This window comes from Morchella importuna (assembly GCF_003444635.1).
Source record: "Morchella importuna strain M04M26 chromosome Unknown Morimp01GS014, whole genome shotgun sequence".
Taxonomy (NCBI): domain Eukaryota; kingdom Fungi; phylum Ascomycota; class Pezizomycetes; order Pezizales; family Morchellaceae; genus Morchella; species Morchella importuna.
Genome location: NW_025763411.1, coordinates 121,004 through 142,317, shown reverse-complemented (window position 1 = coordinate 142,317; position 21,314 = coordinate 121,004). Strand labels below are relative to the sequence as shown.

Here is a 21,314-nt window from a genome sequence, read left to right as displayed (position 1 = left end):
TTTCTCATGACGCACCAAAGAGAGTACCCTCATGTGCCTATGAAGATTCAATGGGGACATATCCCTCGGCCCTCAGCACCAACTTAATAGGACTTCCGCCCCAAACTTGACCTCTGCGCTCGATGGTTACACTTGGGTAGTTTGAGATCATGAAACATGGTCATTGGTCTTAACTAATATCTAATGTTCTTTAGCTGCTCACTTAGATACTGTATTTACACCCTACTATAGGCAGCTGGTTCGAGTTGCCTTAGCATCAAAATCCTTTAAACATGTGTGTGCCACAATACATGTGTGCTCCGTATTTGCCATTTCTCGAATACTTATAATATTTCCACTCAAATTTCTACTCTGCGATTATCGCTTCTACGTAGGTACTTCATATTTGTGTCTTGATAGAGCACCAGAGTGCATATAGAAGATGGCGTATGTGCACGTAGTTATGATACACGTATTCTTCCTAGTTCCATGCGTGCCAAGAATTAATCAGGCATTCTTTTGGCCACGTTCAACTACGTAGATCCAACAGCTGCAACCAACCCCAGCATCATTCTTTGCATAGCTTCTATCCCACTTCAACGCACTTACCACTCCCCATCGAAAACCCATCAAGTATTATCAGCATTCAATAACCATGGCGACATCTACTCGGGTCGCCGAGTTATCTCCTGCAAATGCTACTATTCTTGCTGCCCATTTCGCAGCCTCCGGAGATTTAAAGTCTCTACGGTCGGTATGCTTGTTGCATTCTTCGACACTTCGCGGCCATACGCTTCTGCGTGTGCTATTATGTCTCCCAGAGACTACTCAACCGACTCTGTACATCCCGCTTATCAGAACAGTTCTATCAAATGAAGACATTACGGTACTGGAAGATGAGAGAACGGCGGAAGATATGGAATCATCATTGCCAATCACTAAAATATCCGATAAAAGTGCGCAAAAGAAAATAGAAAAGCTTCCAACTCTCCCGGTGGGGAATGATGAAGATAGGAAGGGGCTGGTAACTTCCTACTTGCTACAGCGATCGCGCAATATCGATTCAGAAACCGGCGCACTCTCGATCATCAGGGAGCTTTTAACTCCCTTCCGGGACGATTTACCGAAGATTAGAGATTACCTAGATGGTTCCGTAGAGGTCTTATCAAAACTTGTCTACGAATATGCCCAGGAAAACGAAGAGGATATTGGGGGTACGGCAGTTTTTGAGACAATGGAAGTGGATGCGGCCACGAAAAAACTGTTGAACCGCTGCGGAAGGGGAGGAAATGTCGTACAGGATTTGAAGCAGCTTGTGGTCCCATACTTGAATTATAGAGGGAGCTATGGAAATGGTTGGGGCGTGATATGGAAATGGTTGGAGCAAAAGGTTGAATCGGGGGATTGGGCCGGGTTTGTTGAGGTTATCGCTAGATGGGATGGGCCCGAAAACCAAGCTTTGCGGGAACAGTACGCAAGACTCGCCTTAACGGGATGTTATATTTGTGGCGAGACGGAGAGTTGGGCGTTGGATGGAATGCGGGTCGTTGAGAAAAGGGTGCGGGGCTTTGTAGATGCTGGTGTAGGTGCCAGGAATATATACAAGGCGCCAACCAAACTAGGCGGCTTGTTAGATAAAGAGAATCCGCTCACTGCGCCGAATACAGAATCGCTCAAGATACTTGATCTCTTGATTACCTCCGCCGGGATCTTGGCTATTCCGCTGGCGGCAGCGGCAAAAGTAAAGTTTGAGGGTTCACACGACGACCAGAAAGGAGTACTTACACGATACGTGAGGAACGGGCCGAATTGGGCCAAGAGATCTAATGAAGAGTGGAAGAAGCTAAGAAATGGTCTAAGGTGGATGCGATCCGAGTCGGGAGTCTTGGAGAAATTATCTGTAGAGGAAGTTGAGAAAGTGCTACTCTCGGGAATGTTAGCAGCTACAAAGTTTCCGTTGGTAAAGGAAATCTATGTTACCGGACGCGACGGAGGGTTGGGAAAGGAAGAGGTCGAGAGAAGCGTATTAGATGCCTTTCAAGAGTTTTACGACAATGCGAGTAATGGAAACAAGACTAGGGGTGGAGTCAAGAATGCGTTAAATATGTTAGTCTTTCCCCCCCTTCATTTTCAGAAATTTGTTCTAATATCATTTCCAGTCTCCAGATACTCTATCCTCAATACTCGAATTCTACGGCTCTCGAACGTGCTTTCCGTCTGGTCAATGCCACCCACGCACTTTCTCACTACTCTCTAACAATCACTCCTGGCGTCCTACTCCGCCCAGTTCATGTCAGGATTCATGCAGACCCATTGTCTCTCCTTGCCCGTCTTCTTGATTCCAACCCAAAGTCCTATACACAAGCCGACAATCTAACCAACATCGCCAAGGACCTCTGCTTTGGTACCACTGGCTATGACGGGGGTAGAAAAACCAACGCCAGAGTCCTCGGGATGTGCATAGACGCAGCGCTTTCAGAATCCGATTTTGATACTGCATACTCATTCAGCATGAACCGACTTGTCTCTATGGCCACAGATGATGAAGACACCGAAGAGGTTAAGGACGTAATCTGGCGTACTTGCTTCCAGGCAGGACGGTACCGTTCCCCATATGCTGCCCTTATAGGCGAAACATCTGCACATGGCGGCAAAGCATTGCGAACAGTCGAAATGCGGATGGAACTTCTTGGCCAAGCTCTTCGGGTATGCCCTCCGCCCGCACTGGCAGAAGTCCTAGCCGCCTGGCGACGCTGTGAGGAAGAAATGCAGGCCGGTCTCAAGGAAGAGGAAGAGGAGGAAGAGCGTCATGCTGCACTCTGGAAGACCGGCGATGCAAGAGCCGGTCCAGGCAGAAGAAAAGAAGACGAGGCTCCTATGGGGCTATTTGCCGTCGCGAGAGAGGCCGCACAGGCACTCAGAGGGTCAACATTTCCACTTGCTGCTGGGCGAGGAATGGACGGTACTGGTAGTGAGCATGGAAGTGAGGGGTCTGTGGCGACAGAGGAGAGGATCAGGAAGAGAGATATGGTTTCCGGCATGGTTACACATGGACTTGCAAGTGGACTTGGATGGGTACTTGGTGCCCAACCCGCTGTGCCACCGCGTTAGAAGCACCTGGATACAGGGTGTGTAGAATGGGTGGGTGCATTGGGATTATAATTACTACATATTTTTTCTTATGTCGAGCGATGGCGTTAGTTGGTTTGATTTTTTTTCTTTCTTCTTATTACGGCATTACACTACAAGTATATGTGTGCTAAGCTTATTTATGTATTACGATACGTAAGTAGAAATTTCCGGTTAATTCAACCTTTTTCACCCATCTTACAGTCAACTACAGAAATCTCATAGGAATGCAAAAAAAAAAAAAATTTGTTTTTATTCCAAAGATGAGCTACCATCTATTATACTATAAAAAGCTAAATCTAACCCTACGAGCAAAATTACCGATGTGTAAAATGTTGTAGTTTACGATGTACCATATATCCACTACCGTTCTTCAGTCTTTACTTATCCAAGAATCTTTATGACTCCATTAACTTTTTTTTCCCCAAAACATGTTTGGTGTGTGATAGATGAATTAGATTCATGAATTATCACTCGGTGCTTATCGGTGCTGATTGATTGATAATTCATGTAGGCGCTGATGGGAATGCTTCCTCCACAGAACACTTCAGTCCTACGCAAGTAACTGTAGCACGAGGAGCTTCTAAATTTACGTCCGAAAATTTAAGCTTTTGAGGAAGTTTATAACCCACTCGCAGAAAGGACACGTACACATATGTAGTTACTAGTATGTGCACAGCATACAGGTATATATCGGCAGTAGTGAAGACACATGTCATGCGAGGTTGGTGAGTTTCTCGGGTTTTAAAGATACATTATCTTTTGCAATATTCCTTCCCTCAACAATATAGCGGAGTTACCCCCGCAGGAACCTTTCGTCGGTTAATGAACCAAACAAAAAAAAAAAAAAAAAAAACCTTTCGTCGGTTGTAAGAACACAGCGTGCTATAAGGATTCGGCCCAAACCCAATTTCACCCACCGCATACACAGCCCAACCAGTTCTTCAGATCCAAACGCGTATTAGAGAGTAAGAATCCCAATAAGTGAAGATAGAGAAGTGTGTTTGTCTTAGAAGCAAGCTAACAAAACAAGTTCCGAAAGGGCTGCTCGATGGATCGCGATTTTCATCTTATCTACCAAATACAATTAGGTGTATGGAATCTAATGTCTCTATACCTTGGAGCATCTGTATGGATACATAAGGTTTCAGTGTTTTTAGAAATCATATGGGCCTTCTAAAGCGGTACATGGACGTCGCCGGCGAATAAACCGGATACAATAGGCGAACGACAGGTATTACCACCCTGCAGAGCAGAGGAGCTGTTGCCCCGTAGCATTGGTATTGTTAAGTAACTCTCCCGTCCGGTTCTCTTTGGTAGCGTATAGGGTCTTGCGAAGCCTTTTGATATCATCCAGATAGAGCCTGTATACCCTCTTCTTGCAAGTGGATGTTTCGGGCTCCGTGCTTCCCGCTTGTTCGGAGCTTACACGGAGGTTGCTACGTTATACAGGTAAATTTAGCACCGGGAGAGTCTCGTTAGATTTAATTATTGTATTTTGTAAGTTCTCCTGTGGTTTGATAGGTGATTTGCGGTGACCCAAAGCTAGGATCGACAACAAAAGATTATATTTGGCGCGACTAGTACCCTCCGATATTAAACAAACATGTTAAAAAGGGATATTGCTACAATTATCTCAGAGAACCTGATATACCAGGGAACAAGGAGATCTAGGAAAGACCCTAAATTTACCAATGACGAACCGATAATCTAAAACAACGATTATCATGAGGGAAAGCACCGAAGCTAACAACGACTTATACTATCTCCTTATATAACTCTTATTAATACCAATCACAATTGGCATAATACTGATCTACAGCGGTGGCGAGATACCGACATTTGTTCGCCGGCCCCGATGCGGAGGAACATTGGGTAGGTATGGCCGGCCGGTCACACTGGTAGGGCTGCGCTATATTAGCACAAAACATCTTGATAAAGGCAGAGATATCTGATTTCATTAGGCCGTTGATGCGTCCTACTGGCGTACGATATCATGTGACGTACTTCACTCTTTTGAAGGACATACCCTCTATTACCTATTCGTAAAGTTGAAGACCTGAGGTGATTATGCAGATGATCTGATAATCAAGGAAGGAAGAAGCGTAAGAGGGTATGTTGACCCTTAGGGATAATAAAACACCAAACAGCAAGGGACACTCCCGCATACGCAGAGGAATCACATTGATGTGTTGTTTGCCGTTTCTCTAGGGTTAGGGGGGTGAAGGGGGGCCTGTTCGGAAGATACCGAGAAGAAAATGCTCGGCCCGGGCCACCTAGATTTAACGATTTCCCGAAAATTGGCATTTATCAACCCTTGGTTGCCCTGGAGTGGAACTTCCGTATCAAGGGGCCAAGCTTCATCTTTCCGTGGGCTCGGATGGCTTAGCTAGTACAAGACACCCTGATACATATATGGGGAAACCGGAACCTCCCTTGAGTCCCTTCCCCCATGGCCGAAAAATAAGGTACATATGCCCGTTTCTACTTGACGTTTCTAGAAATTGAAGGCAATCCCCATAGATGAACAGCGCAGCACTGCATAAAACCTCGATTTCGTGCTATGCTGCAACACGGTAGTTTCTGCTAGTAACCCTGCCAAGAACAGTAGTTTCAATGCCTGTTCTGATGGTAAATGCATCTGAGCACACGGAATCTAGTCTCGTGCCGTCCCGGTGGGGAAATCTGGAGAACGACACTACGTGGAATGCATTTAGGGGGCACATACTGCTCGTTGATACGGATGATCAAAATAATGCGGTTTGACTGCAAACTTGATTTATCCACCAAAACCGCGACTTGATGGGAAAAATTTAAATAATAATAATAATTCACCTCGATAAATTGGGGAATTTGGTCTCTCTCCCCCCCCCCCCCCCGGTTCCGCAGGAAGGCCCGTGGTATTAAGTACTAGTTGCAGAAAATAGTGGAAGCTCCAATTGACTGCTCAGAGGTCATTAGTACCGTAAGCGTTTAGCCAATATAAACGGTCGATCATAGCCCGATTAGTACATTACACCCCTTAAGACCTTACAAACCCCATAGTGGTACCAGAAATCGGAACTCGGCCGCGCAGGCTCTTGATGCAGGGAAGAGTGCGGAGGAGGGGGTGAAAAAACTGGGGAGGTTAAAAGTACGGAGAAAGTGCGGGGGAATACCGCAGCTGAGTTTTTGGATGAACATAGGTTTGATATGGGTGTTATATAGCTCGCCGCGTAAGTTTAGAAATATTACTTAACCGATTACTATATAGGTTGAAATTATGATTGACTGTGGTTACAGGTCCCCTAGTCTTTAGTGATGACTTCATAGTATTATTACACCTACACAGGTAGCTATATCTACATACTGTTGCTCCCTATTATAGGAACCTCACCGTATTATAAGACCTATTGGCCGTGCTATCCTGCTAGTAACAATAGCTATGTTTCAGGTATTGGTTCGATATAGTTGTTACTATGTTTTATATAATTTTTTATATAATTCTAACAAAGCATTAGAATAATTGGCCTACTAACCAATACTGGGCGTTCCTAATAAATGACCTGATCAAGCCTCTCAGCTACCATCAGTATCCAAAACTCGGCGAATAAAAACCCGTTCCCAACGGACCCCGGCCCGTACAGGCACAACCCCAACCTAATGCGGTACTCCTTAGATAAAAGAATAATGTTTCATAAGTCCTCTTTTGGGAGCTTTTTGTATACTCCTAAAAGTCCGATCGTTACTATAGTAGTGGTGACCGGGTTTCTGGGGCAAGTATCCCCATCCCCAACGTCAGCAGAAAGAGAGGGTTGTCCAAAATAATATAAAATGTGTACTACAGTCCGGCGCCGGTCCTGGAAATCTTGTATACTCCAGACGGCGGCGGAGGATCGCACGGACTGTTCCCGGGAGCTACGGAGTTGTGGAGAATACTGCTGGAGGAGCTTTGGTGGATTGGAGGGGCAATTGGGGATGCTATGGTATGTTTGATATCTCGACGTTTTCTGTAGAGTACTGAGGATTGACTCCTGAGTTCTGATTCGTATATAGAGCTCGCTGTTGGCCCCAAAATAGCTATCCTCAAGCTTCTCAAGCTCATCAAGCTCATCAAGCTCATCAAGCTCATCAAGCTCATCAGCTCCTCAGGTTCTCAAGCTTCTCAAGCTCATTGGCCCCTCAGCTTCTCAATCCACGCTCCCTAAAGCACCAATCCAAAATGAGGGTCTCCGCCACCTCCCTCATCCTCCTCGTTCCCTTCTCCCTCGCCGCCTTCACCCACCCAGGCCTCCTCCACACCGCCTCCGAGTTCACATTTGTCGCTAGCAAAGTCGCCTCCGGCGCCCAACCATGGACCACGGGCTTTGCTAAACTGACGGCCAATTCCCACTCGGCCTCCACCTACACGGCCCGGCCCGTAGCCACCGTCTACCGCGGGGCCAGCAGCCTCGGCACCGAGAACTACTCCCTCCTCTTCAACGACATGGCCGCCGCCTATGCGCTCGCACTGCGCTGGAAGATCAGCGGTGACACCACCTACGCCGCCGCCGCCGCCGCCGTCATCGACGCCTGGTCCTCCACGCTCACCGAGATCTCGGGCAGCTCCGACAAGTTCCTGGCGGCGGGCCTGTACGGGTTCCAGTTTGCGAACGCGGTCGAGATTCTGCGCGGGTACAGCGCCTGGACGGGGTTCGCGGCGGCGAAGGAGGTCCTGCTGGACGTCTTCTACCCCATGAACCGCAACTTCCTGCTCAACCACAATGGCGCGGCCATCGACCACTACTGGGCCAACTGGGACCTGTGCAATATCGCGAGCGCGATCGCCATCGGCGTGGTCGCCGACAACCAGACCATCTACGACGAAGCCATCGAGTACTTTTACCACGGTGCCGGGAACGGCGCGATCGAGAATGCCATCTGGAAGGTGTACACGGGCGCCGATGCCGGGCTTGCGCAGCTGCAAGAGAGCGGGCGCGACCAGGGCCATACAATGCTCGTGGTGGGGATGCTGGGGACGATTGCAAAGATGGCGGGCAGCCAGGGCTTGGACCTGTTTGGGTACCTGGACAACCGCATCCTCAAGGGCGCCGAGTACGCGGCAAAGTACAACCTGGGCAACGACGTGCCGTACACGACCTATACCAACAGCGACGTGACGCAGACGGTGATTGCGCCCGCGAGCAGGGGCGACATCAGGCCCATCTGGGAGCTGCTGTACAATCAGTATGCGAAGAAGAAGGGGCTGGCCGCGCCGTGGACGACGCAGTATGCGGCGCTCGTCAGGACGAATGGGAGCGGGTCTGAGGGTGGCGGAGGGAACTATGGCCCGAACAGTGGCGGGTATGATCAGCTGGGGTATGGGACTTTGATGTTTTCTTTGTAGGCGGGGGAGGGGTGTGTGAATGCTGTGGTGTTGAGTATGTTTTTTTTGTGTGTGTGTGGAAGTGGTTGAGTGAAAATAGTTGTTGTATGGGTAGTTTGAAAAAATGATCATTGGCTTTTTTGCATATCAATGATATCAGTGAGTGCGGGCCGCAACAACGCTTATCGTGCAGAAAGCTTAGCAGTGAAACGGCACTCGCGCGCAGTCATTGGCCGTGTGTGCACGCGAAGGGGAGAGAGTCTGTCCGTCTCTCTTCTCCCTCTTCTCTCGCTTCTCTCCTCGCTTCTCTCCTTCTTCTCCTTCCTCTTCTTCCTAGTCGTCTCGTCATCACCAAGCTTTGTGGCGTCCGAGTGACGTTTCATGACTGCATAGTACATACATACATGTAGAGAAATATCCCGACAACACACAACAGCAACCCGACCATTTTCTCACCGCCGGCTTGACTGATTGGACTTGTTTCTCACGCCCTATCCGTTGTTGTTGTTTTTTTGTTATTGTTTTCGTTGACGAAGTTATGTATCTGTCTAGCTGTCTAGCTAGCTCATCATCACACAAGAAAACAAAAACAAAGCTACCCAGCCCGCCAATCAAACACAGCCATGAAGCCTCGGTTTCAACCAAAACACCTCAAGCCGGCAATTAAAATTCATGAGGGGGAAATTCACATACCAGCTGGCGGGAGGGGGAGGGAGAGATACCGACATGAAATAAACTAAACTAAACTACATACTCTAGCTAACGTCCTTCTTCACGGATAAACAAACAAAAACAAACCGACGTACTCTTTCTTTTTTCCCCGTAGCTAGAGTAGAGTACAGGACGGGCGGGGCGCACCTCCGATACGATACTTACCGCTCTCTACTCTTCGACACCAGAGGAGAGGAGCTCCATCCATCCAGCCAGCCATCCAGCCATCCAGCCCACTCCGCCCCGCGTGATGGAGTATGTAGTGTAGTGTAGTGTATTGTACTGTAGATGAGAGGAGGAGTGTAGACTGTGTCGTGCATAATCTAGCATAGGCATAGGCACTCCTTCCTCCACACTGCGTGACTCTTTTCTTTTCTTGACTGCTTGCCTGCTTGCCTGCCTGCCTCTCTGCCTGCCTCTCTACATACCAGCTAAATTCCGATACGTACAGTTGTAATACCGACCGGCCATCTTTTTTCTTCGGTTTTTCGAAATGTCCTGTTCCCCCGCCCTCTCTGCCCTCTGAACCAAATAATAATAAAAAAGAGGCGCCCACCCACGGGCCAACGAACGAGACGAGACGAAACAAAACAAAAACGAACCTGCAGATTCGAAACTGGGCCCTGCTCCTGCTCCTGCTCCTGCTCCTGCTATTTGTTTCCCCCCCTCTCCCCCGCCGCGCCGCGCCCGCCAGACAAAACAGCACCCCCCCAAAAACCCCAAATGCAGTGCGACGGTGATTTGGGTTGGAGGAGAGGGGGAGCTCCGAGGGAGGGAGGGAGGGTTGGATGGATGAGTAAACTTGAACGGAACCTATCTACCCTATCTACTCTATCTATCTCGAGTATCTGGCGACTTTTTACTTTTTTTTTTTTTCTTTCGAAATTCTCTGACCTCCCCCCCCAACCACAACCCTATTCCACCTATCTCCACACCACACCACTCCACACCACACCCAAACCCCCGGGGCTGGAAAGGAAAGGGTTTGGGTTATCTAGCTTACCTTACCTTACTCACTGTCGCACAGGGAAAGAAGAAAAAAACTCTTTTTTTTTTCCTTTGACGACGACGAGCGGTTTACTTCGAAACCCGGCCGCGTAGCTTACACCATCTGCCGTACGGTGCGGCCAATGGGGATTGGGTACTGTTTTTTTTTGGGGGGGGTTTTTTGTTTTGTTTTGGGGGGGGTGGGAGGAGATTTCCCGACGGGCGGGAGGGGGGAGGTGTGCTGTGGTGTGGTGTAGGGTCCGAGGTTGGGGGGGGGGGGGGGGAAGTGGTGGAGTGTGGGGTTGGGCCGGCGAGTGGGGAGGGGAGGAGGTGTGGTGATCATGAATTAATGGGAGTGGGTGAGGCATGAGAGGTCACTCGGTTATGTCTTGAGTGGGGTGGTGGTGGGAGGCTGGCCTGGCTGGTACCTGGCGCGCGACTTGTGGGATAGAGTAGAGTGGATTGCCTGAGTTAGTTAGGAGGGTGAGTACTCTAGGTACGAGATTCTGTATTTTTTTCTTTTCTTTGTGCCTTTGAATCTAATTCTGTCAATGTAGGTACTGTGCCTACAATTTGTAGGTGCGTGGTACATGCCAACTACATAAGTAGTCATTCCGATCATTGATACCACTGACTAACCACCACCACCACCACCACCACCACCACTACCATCACTATCATCAACCCACCCTCCCGCCTCCCGCCTCCGGCCCATCCCCGACCTCGGCTCCTTCCTCCTTCCCCACGCGGAGGTCAAGTAAAGCAGAGTACATACGTAGGTACTACGTGATGCATCGTATCTATATACATACCGACTTCTACTCTAGTGCTCGGCCCGGCAAGTAAAAGTGAAAAAAAGGCAAAGGTAAAAAGTAAAAGGTCCATGCATACACATTACATATCCGGGGTGGAGGAGGGAAAAACTCTGAGTGAAAAATAAAAATAAATGAAGGTCTCCGTTCCGTAATCTACACTCTGCCGTGCCGGTAGTGCATAAAAAACATATGCACCTTACCCTACCCCCTACCCTACCCTACCCTACACCTACACCTACACCTACTTACACAGTAATATGGGGTACCTGCAAAACAAAGTTTTTCCTTTTCTTTTGTTTTTTCTTTCTCTAGAAAAAAAAAAAAAGAACCGAAAAGAAAGAAAAAATCAATACGGTAATGGCGTAGCATTATGAGGAAATGGAGGGATGGATGGTAGAGACGTCACTTTAATTCCCGGTAGCTGGGTGGGAAGAGAGGGAGTCGAGCTGTGGTCATTTTGCATGCAGAAGGGGCGGCCGCGGGCGGTATTGGAATCTTTTTTCTAATTGGCAAGCTTAAGGCCGAGGAAGTATAATGTGCATACATATACATAAATTTTTTTTGGAAAACCCGGGTACGGGTGCCATTTTGTGGGGCTGTTTTTTGTTCTGTGGTTTTGGGATTGGGAACGAATTGAAGAGAAAATGTGGTTTAGGGTGCGGTATGGGGTGCATAAGTAGCCAGTTATATAGTTAATTATATCCCAATACTATTAATGTGGTGGACACCTCCCCCAAAATAATAAAAACAAGAATATATAAATAAAAAAAAGGTCCCAACATTAATTCCATCGTCATATAGACAACGGCGTCTAGATCCTAATTAATTGTACGACCTATCAAATCTATCTAGATCCTTCTACTGCTGCTGCTGCTGCTCTGCTCCCAGCGGCAGCAGTATCCTGTTCTCCCTCGCCATATAATGACATCCAATATCTAGATAACCAGCTTATAGCTAGCTACAAGTATAGATGGGCCGTGCACAAGAAACCAGTTGCATTGCGAGTACGCATGTTGCCTGTGATGAGTTGATTAATAGCTGCTGCTTAATTTTGCTATCATGCCGATTGTTTTGACTTTAGTGCCGGGAGCCTTGCTTTAGCTTGCTTTCTTGCCTTCCAGATTGACCATCAAGGTCCTCAGTTGATGATCAGGAGCTAAGATATATACACGTGCATCTTGGGGCACGCCTTCGTGGTAAGTAGCTAGCCTTGTACCTACATTCTTAGCTAATGGAAATCTAATATAATTTGCCTGGTTTTGGCTTGGTTTTGCTAGGCAATTGCCTGATCATGGCCTGGGCGGCTTTCTTAATAGCAATTCCTTGTTATGCGTGTACGCATCATTATATTAAACCCTCTAAACTGCATTTTTATGAATGGGGCTCGTACCGTTTTCATAACTAGCCAGCTCCATGGCCGCAGAGCATAGCAAAAAAACAAAAAAACGCCCGAAAAACAAAAACCGAAAAATAAGTTAACTTACCGCCCTCTCCTTCCATTCCTTCCTTCCTTCCTGATACGTAGGCAGCACAGCAGCCAAAAAGAAAAGAAAGAGAACAATATCCCACAGCCTTACCTTTACTGTACATATGTAGGTATATGTAAAGCCTCATCATGCTCGCTCATGCCATGACACCTGTTTTATCGAAACATAAAACGTGCGTTCCTGTCCTCCCCTCCTATTCAATCAATTCCTAGCTACACCCGCAGAGCGCATTTTCCTGTATCCTATTATTATTATGTAAAAAAAAAAGCACGTTGTCCGTCCAGAGATTGCCCGCTTTGAGGAATTGATCTCCCCCTGTGTTTTTTTTGTTTTTTTCTTTATGAAGGGCCCTCGAGCTCGAGCACGTGGGGCTGATCGTAGCTGTGGTGGTGGTAAGAAAAATGGAAAAAGATGTTCCCGGCGCCGAAGTGAAAGAAGAAAACAATTTTTTCTACTAAACTGGGTGGCCGTGTAGGGTGAACGTTCCAGGAGGAAGGAGATACCTAGGGCTAGGGTACTTTCTAACTCCATGTGCGAAAAAGGCGCCCCCTGCTGACTGTTAACTCAACCACCAAGGCTACTAGAATTAAGCATCATCGATTAACCATGGCCAGAACCATCACCACGCACGTAGGTGGAACCTGGCTGGCCAGGAACAAGTTGTTGTCAAGTTATTTCGATCCCATCACCCCAGTGACTGCTAAGTCTAAGTGAAGATAGGGTTTAGAGTCTCCGAGAAGGAAGAGTGCGAATCGGTGATCCCATGGATGAGTCAACGGGGGACTACCCTTCTAAGGATTGTTTATTATAACGCCAATTGGGCTAGCCTGCGCATGTATGTGGTGTCGGAACCAAGATCGCGCCCTCCCACCCTTCGGAGGCGCTATCGCCAAGAGCTGTTATGGTGAGAGCATAATTCCACCTCATGGGATGGTGGATGGTGGATTGGTGGTTACGTTTGCGTATGGCTTGTCCCCTGGATGTTTCCATGCCTGTCCATCCAACCAACCATCCATCCATCAAAATCCACTCACTCAGGGCCAAACGTACGCCATTCTTGATTCGAAATTCCCTTCCCCGAGTTGATAATCGTGATTGATGAAGTGTCATTGCGCAATAAATCTTGTAAATTGCACAGGATGGAATTGGAGTTGAGGCCCTTTTTTGCCCGTTCGTTTGCAGGTCCCGTTGGAGAGAAGAGTAGGTAATGTAGCTGGGCTAGCTAGCTAGATAGGATTGTCGTTGTTGATGGGTGGCTACATACAGTAAGCGCTCCTCTTCGTCCTCTGCCTACCAAGGTTCCACGGCCAACCGCTTTTCCTTGTGTTCCCATGGGCTGTTTTGTTCACGGTCCTCGGACGAACACCTTAGGGTAGAGTACTCTCTATCTACAGTACGTACGAGAGAGAGAGTCTCTCACCTCGTACGACTGTTACTAAGTAAAGTAGACCAAACCTCCGTAGTAATTCCCAATGTGCGGGTTAACGCGCTTAGGAGAATTGGAACGGATGATGACGGAGGTTTATTTTCTTTTCTCTAGCTCTTAGCTCTGGTAAGATTCGTGTTATTTACGGAGCCGGAAGACGAAACCTGGAGAAGGAATGCTTCATACCCCGTGGGATTGGGGGGGTAAAACCAGGAACACTGCCCCATTAGCACCGGAGCCTCAGGGAAATCAGGAACGGGCCAAGAAGGAGAAGAAGGAGGCTCCAATATGCTGCAAGGAGGGCTCGCCTGCTATGCCCGCACTCAATTGAAATGCCACCGGCGGCATCTTAACTCCACAAGGCTGCGATCTGTCTCCGGCTCGTTTTACTGTTTGTACCTTTTATGTCCGAGAGAGGGAAGAAAAACGAAATATAATTTAAAAAAAAAGGAATAAAATAAAGAAAAAATACATGAAAGAGGCTCAAAGCTGACTTGCCCTGTACCTATGTCTGAGCGTAGGCAAGTCTGGACAGGAACAGGACACGGGAGCGGAACAAAGCCGACAGGGGTGTTCCTGTAAACATTCTCCCCCTGCTGTCTCCTTCCCTTCTTCTCTCTCTCTCTCCACCATCCATCTGCGGACTTTGCGTCATGCAAGTCATCCTTTCTTTTTTGTTCTTTCCCCCCTGTCCAAGGCGACGAATCAGCTTCTCGATCAATGGGCGGCCCTCAAGTACCAGTGCCAAGGGGTGAGAAGCAAATCATCCTTCACCTTGACGTTTCGTTTCAATCAGGGAGCGACACAACAATAATAACAAGGAGAGACCTGTAATAGAGAGAGGATGGAAAGGGAAAGTACCAATGTACCGCGCTCTCATACGTTCCTTCTTTCCCGGTTCCGCGAGGGCCTGAGATCGATGATGGTGCAGGGATATATACATTCATTGCCAGAGAAAGGCTTCTATTCAATTGCTTGATCGAAGTGTCTCAGAATAGTGGGCTGAAGGAAAATCTCAGCAGCAAGCACAACAAGCGAAGCATGAAAAACTTCACTTTTTGCAGCGATATTCTCAGTTGATTCGGTCGCTTTGCGGTGCGGGCCCCGGAGGCATGGATGGGTACATTCACTATCGCTCGATGTGCATGAAAAGTGTTTGGTTTGGGTATTTTGACAGGTCAACCATGGGAAATTTTTCATGATGACCCTCTGGCGCTCCGCCAGTATGGAGGATCTTTTTTTCTTTCCCTTCTTTCCTGCCTACTTGCTTGACTCCAAGAACCCAGTTTTACGCGCTCTGGGTACATACATTACCACTCGGATAAACCGGAAAGGATCTTTTGCTTTATTCTTGTTTAAGCGACGAATAAATGCTGTCGAGATATTTGGAACAAGTCATCTTTTTTCTCGCCTTTCTCCAATGTGCGTTGAGCATGAAGGGAACCAAGGAGAGGGAGAGCAGTGGAAGAAAGAAGGATGTAGGCAGGTAGGCAGGCAAAAAGGCAAGGGCCAGGGTGTCAATCTCCCGCCATGTACTGGGGTTTGATCTACAGCCTTGTGTGTCTGATTTGGCAAAATTCCAGACTATTTTTCTGTGCTGCGCGTTTGAAGGGATTAACGATGAATCCGAAGGATGGACAACCGGCCGTTTCTTCAAGTACGTACGGTTTGACGGATGGGATGTTGTTGCAAATGCCAGGCTTCCCTTACGGTCGTGAAACACGCCTGCTTTAACCTTCATGGTACTCCGGACTTGGTTCTCTCCAAGACAGAAAAAAAAAACTCAAGACGTTTCCTTCCATGCACATATCTTACATGATACATACTTTAAAAAGCACAGTATGGAGCAGGGCAAGCAAGAAATTGATTGCGTGCGCAGTCGTACGTATTCTACAGCACACTCTTGGTGCCAAGAGAAAAATAAAGCGCACAATATATCCTTTCCATGGTTGTTGAAAAAGGGAAGCAACTCAATTTGAGTCATGGCTATCCTTACTATCTGGGAGCATATCCGTAGGTACACCACAGTTCTAGGCCGTACTCTATCGGAGTTTGCAGGTGCAGAATTAACAACTGTTGTTGCTGTATGGGCAAGCCTAGTCTAGTAAGTAGTAGTAGAGATATTAATATTTACTCTAGCTAGCTACTCTAGCCACCTAAGCAGGCAAGAGGCATAGTACGACCTTTCAAAAACCATACAAGCGTCTCCATTTTCGGGGTCCGGCTACTCACAATTCCCCTCCCCATACACGTGGTGCAGCAATGCATTCCCGTCCGCTTCCTTCCGACCATCAATCTGAAATTTGCATCGCAACCTTGGATTGGGGACCTCTGCCTGGAAGAGCCACTCTAGGCACAGAAGTGGTTAACTAACTTCCTGATGATACAATAATGATACCTGGTCGAATCATCCTAGAAAGCTAATTCAATTGGCAAGGAAGGATTGACTGACTGTCTCCCGTGGCCGTGACTTTTTTAGTAGTAGCAGGCTAACCTACGTATCAGACAGCGAACTGCCAGCAACGTGCGCAACTGAAAGGAAAGGGAAAGAGTAGAGTAAGAAAAAAAGAATAAAAAATTTGTAGATGTACAGACCTATAGTAGTACCCTACGTAGGTACTTCACTTGGTAGGGTACCTTAGACATCGAAGGAGGCAGTACAATGTGCGCACGATGTATGGATGAACCTACCCGCCAATGCCCATCCGAAGAGACCGATGGTAGAAGAAGGGAAAAGAAAAGAAAAAATTTGATCCTTTCCATTTAGTATCGCTTGCGGAGAACCCTTACCTTATTGCCCGCTCTTTCATCGTATGAGGTTGCCTGATAGCCCACCAACATATCAGGTCAGTACTTTAAAGTTCGTTGCCATTACCACCGAGCCGCTGCAGAAAAATATGTTCGATACCGGTTGTGAAGGATCGCCGACCGGATGAAACAGAGCCCGCGCTCGATCTCGGCGAACGTCACATACCACAGCCCAGCAAGGAACCCAGCCAGAGAGTGTAAGCAGGAACTTTTTGGAAAAATTTTCGCAAGTCAGAAATAATTTGGAGCAAATGTGTGTGGTGATCAAACTTAATTTTTTCCCTTTCCCTGCCATATAATTGGCCTAACTATTCAGCTATTGGAGATCACCTCAAAAAAAAGAAAAAAGAAAAGTAAAAAAAAAAATCTAGAAGTTACAACGCCCTAATCGTACTCAAACAGCTCTCATCCCCCAAACCCGATAACATAGGAAATAAAAACTTTGAACATCGAAAGTCGTAGTATGTAACAAGAGAAAGAAACCAATTAAAGTCTTAGATGGCCTATCAGACGCCTTCCCCCTGCAACATAGCTTAAAAAAGAGTAGGAAATGTAAAGAGTGTAGATGTTGCAAAGCAAAAGCAGACCCAAATAGTTCACCTCTCCGAGATCATGTTAAGACATAGAACGGAAAAAAAAGGTACGCCCCAAAATCTCCCATACGCACACAACCTAGAAAACCGAACCCCGAACGTAAAGCACAAAACCGACAAAATAGAAACTTTTTAAGAGACCCCGAAATATGCAGATATGAAATGAAGATAAAGAAAAGCAGCCCTCGATGCCAGCCAACTCCCAAAGCAGTGAGACACCGATGACTGCTAGGAGAAGATATTGTTCGAATGCTGATGCGAATGGTATAGCGTACGCAAAAGATGAGATGAGATGTAATGTGACAATGCCACCCACAAAACCCGTAGTTAAAATATGTTCGTAAGAATCGAAATGATTTTTTTTTGTGCCGAGACCCTTAAAGCCTCCTCCCCATCGTACAACCGCCCAAGTTTTCTTTCTTCCTTGTCCCCAAAATTAAACCACTGTCATCCTTCGCTTCCAGTCCCTTACATGGTCGAATGAGCTGGCATAATCCCTAAGCTCGCTCTTGACCTTGTCCGAAAGCACTGCCGGTTCCTGCTGTCCGTTGTAGCTGTTCAATGACGACAATGAGGTGCGTGATGGTGAGGTGTAAAGCTGAGAAGGACGAGTGTTGTTTGGTGCGTATGGTGAAGAGTAGAGATTAGGAGGAGTAGATGAGATTGGGCTTCTTGATGCAGGTGATGAGGATGCTGAGCTTGACTGTCTTCCAGACATCGCAGAGAAGTTGAGTGGAGGAGGAAGGTAGAATCCAGCACCAGTGCTCATGCTAGAGTTCTGCCATGAAGTTGTAGGAGCGGTAGTAGGTGATGATGAGCCGGAATTGCATGAAGCATGTTCGAGATCCGCCAGGCGGCACGATTGTGAGCAGTACGCTCCGTGACCAGATTGCGAGATCTCACGATCGCAAGAGAGACAGTAATCAGGAGACCAGTCCATTTTGGTGATGTTTATTGAGTAGTAGCGAAGGTGTTTTTTTTTTTTTTTTGGTTGTTATAAACTTTAGCTGATGTTCAGCTATTTGAGACGATGTTCGAGAGTGAAGAATCGATGGATTGATGATTGATTTTGAATTGAAGGAACGAACTCAGTTGTTTTGGCAGAGTAGTCGAGATGATTGATTTGACTTGTAGTGATAGTGGATAGTTATGGTGATGAATGAAGGGCAAGCCAAACGTGTTGTGAGAGAGGGGGGTTAGAACGAGATCGGAGGGGGAGACTGGCAGCATATATTTAAAGAGTGGTTAGGCAGGGCAGTGTGTGAGGTTGTTGCTGCTAACTAAAGAGTCAGTGAGCGAGTGAGGGGAGGGTTTGCGTGCTTTGGTGGTAAAGTGAGTGGGTCTGCCAGGATCCACACCATCCGAGACGATCGCTGCCTGTCTGGCGTGAACCAATGAAGTCTTTAGCTCGCCGAGGGTGTGATGCATCGCAAAAGTACTAGGCTTTTGTGTGAGGGTGTGGTGGGTAGAGGAGTGCAGGGCCACCAAGCATGAGGGTGAGGCCACTTCGATCCCTGTGCAGCAGCAGCTGCGTCGTCGTCTGCAGTAGTAGCAGCGCAAGTCCCCCCCCCCCCAGAAAAAATCAAAACACAAAAATCTGTTTTTTCATGCTGTTTTTTCATTCTTCCAATTCCTAATTTATTCCAACCCTCCTTCATCCCAAAATAAATAAATAATCTCAAATTGGAAAAATGAAATAATTATTCGCCCCAGTTCCCACACCAGCCCTCCGAGACAACCTCTTTCCTATTCTACTTTGTATTTGGCCTGCATTCGTGTGTGCGGCACCTCCCTCCAGTCTCTCTGCTCTGCCCGTTGCGCCTCACACACCCAATTGTTTTGTCCTTTCACCCTCCATCATGACTCTACCGTAAAGTACTATTGAAGGCATGTAATCTATTGGAGGGAAAAAAAAGGAAGGGAAAAAAAGGACAAATTTCTCACATCTGTCCACTCACGAAACGCAACGAGTTTTCTCTTTCCTGGGTAAAGACTCTCTTCGGGCTTTTTTACGCCTCGTTACGGGCTGTTCAACTGAAGAGGATGACAGTGGTTACCTATCAGCTAGCTAGGCTTCAGTGTCGTTCCTGCAACTCTTTCTTTTGATCAACCTCTCTGCTGTCGTGCTATCCAAATCCGTGCTTGAACTCCATGTTAAACGGTACTACTCTTTTGGGTTCTCTAACATGGTCACCCATTGCCCCTGCCGTAATACCCTAGTGGAAACATATGTTAATCCACTTTACTTGCATCACCTATTATCTCACGATATTTCCTTTTACTTCTATTTTCTGCCACTATTGTTTCTATGTAAAGTAAAAAACGAAACACAAGCTCCAGCTGACCCACCCAATCACATACGACTGCTCATAAAAAAAAAATCCCCACAGGAGTTTCATAGCCCTTTTTTTTGTAGCATGTGGTTGGTGGCAATTGTAGATAGACGGTTCGCTACTGAGAGAAGCTCAAAGCCTCGTAGGTAACCATCGTGAAAGCTTTTTCCACACTTCTATCACTTCCCGCTACCCATCATGTTCCCAAATCAGACATAGATTGACACTGATAGGTACGGGTGGCGAACCGAAGAGAGGTGCGAACAGACTGTTAATCTCATGAGCCGAATTCCTGTCCCGAACCCGAAGAAAGGCACAATCTCTCAAACGAGGATGTAGTCGTGAGACCCAGGCTGAGGGCCCATGGTGTTGAATATTCACGATATTGATTGCGCATAGACGTCCACATCCCCTATCTTTTTTTTTCAGTCGCTAACTGCGAGTATTTCCTTGGTGGAACCCTGCATTTTTACTTCATACGGTGAAACATAATTGCCCTTGGACCACAATATTAAGAGAGGCTTCCTGTTGCGGCGAGATCTAGGTCGTGAGCTTTGCACCCGTTGATCAATGCCATCATTTCTTGGCCTGTCAGTCGTTATTGAATTTGAGGCTCCCGCGTTGTTCTTGAGACGAACCGTGTCTGGTTTAGCTAGCTAACCGTCAGCCATATCACAGGCACAGCTCATGGCTGCGCTTAGACTGAAAAGTGATTGAGAATAGATAATTCAACGTTAACCTACAGTCCTAACCTGGACCCCATCTGCTTCAGTACTCCGCTTTTTTATGATTGGACCGTCAGCTGAGTTTCCAGGCTTGCGTCAATTGTCATGCATATTGTGGAGGCTCGTCACCCTCCTCAGCCAAGAGGACCCCATGTTTATTTTTTTCTCTCACGAGAGTGTACGTACTCGTAATTACCTAGGGGAGTTAAGCACTGGCATGGGAGTTGTAGACGTTCAGTGACAGTTCGTAGTTCGCAGAGTATGTACGTATTCATAACTGTTCCTTGCGCGAGATGTACCTACTTCATCACCTATTCAGTCAAGTGAATACATGCGTCATTGACTTGTACATATTTCAATACTTATCTCCTTCTAGACCTCCGCTCCCCGGGTTTTGATTGCCCCATGACTTGTCCAAAGGACCAGGAGGACCATGTTCCCTTCCTCTTGATGTTTAAATGAGCACTTTAACAGAAATAATCCCCGTGGTTTATTTTCTTTTTTCTTTTGGAGTACAGTTCTTATCCTTTTCATCCTTTATATGACTTCCAAGTTAAGGTTGTAGTACCAGATTGATCTACATGAGAGTGGTCCTAGTTGAGAAATTGTTGAATCTCACGAGAGTGTCGAGGATGTAAGCCTTTTTTTCTCAAAGTGATATGACACTTTTACCATGCACTTTCCCCCTAAGTATGGAGAGACTTGTCATGCGACTTCCCGCAAGCAAGCATTATCGATTTTTTCCCCTTCGTTCTTGAGTGAGTGTAAGGTTTCTCAAAAGAACAAAATATATAAACGGAAAAAATGTAGCGAAACCATTACCCAAGATCGACTCACCACCTACCAGAAGTTGAGTATCTGGTATGTAGCATGTCTCTCCTTTTTTTTTCTTTTTTTTCTTTCTAATATTTATTTTTCTCAATTTGCATTTTTGCATTTTTTTTCCCCGTTCTTTCTCCGCCAACTGGCTGGCTGCT

At 46.9% G+C, this 21,314-nt stretch overlaps 4 protein-coding genes across 4 annotated transcripts; 3 read left to right on the top strand and 1 right to left on the bottom strand.

Annotated features, from left to right (window-relative positions):
* Positions 1-634: 634 nt before the first annotated feature.
* On the top strand, positions 635-3,090 carry LAJ45_05212 (uncharacterized protein; the record flags this gene model as incomplete). Its single annotated transcript, XM_046114784.1, has 2 exons — positions 635-2,085; positions 2,139-3,090. 2 exons carry the CDS (start codon positions 635-637, stop codon positions 3,088-3,090), a joined length of 2,403 nt encoding a protein of 800 aa, XP_045971821.1.
* Positions 3,091-6,283: 3,193 nt separating this feature from the next.
* On the top strand, positions 6,284-7,295 carry LAJ45_05211 (uncharacterized protein; the record flags this gene model as incomplete). Its single annotated transcript, XM_046114783.1, has 7 exons — positions 6,284-6,323; positions 6,391-6,419; positions 6,476-6,541; positions 6,609-6,679; positions 6,842-6,884; positions 6,935-7,073; positions 7,144-7,295. The coding sequence occupies 7 exons, from the start codon at positions 6,284-6,286 to the stop codon at positions 7,293-7,295; spliced, it is 540 nt and encodes a 179-aa protein (XP_045971820.1).
* A 14-nt stretch (positions 7,296-7,309) lies between these two features.
* On the top strand, positions 7,310-8,473 carry LAJ45_05210 (uncharacterized protein; the record flags this gene model as incomplete). Its single annotated transcript, XM_046114782.1, has 1 exon — positions 7,310-8,473. One exon carries the CDS (start codon positions 7,310-7,312, stop codon positions 8,471-8,473), a length of 1,164 nt encoding a protein of 387 aa, XP_045971819.1.
* Positions 8,474-17,715: 9,242 nt separating this feature from the next.
* Positions 17,716-18,219, bottom strand: LAJ45_05209 (uncharacterized protein; the record flags this gene model as incomplete). Its single annotated transcript, XM_046114781.1, has 1 exon — positions 17,716-18,219. One exon carries the CDS (start codon positions 18,217-18,219, stop codon positions 17,716-17,718), a length of 504 nt encoding a protein of 167 aa, XP_045971818.1.
* Positions 18,220-21,314: the final 3,095 nt, after the last annotated feature.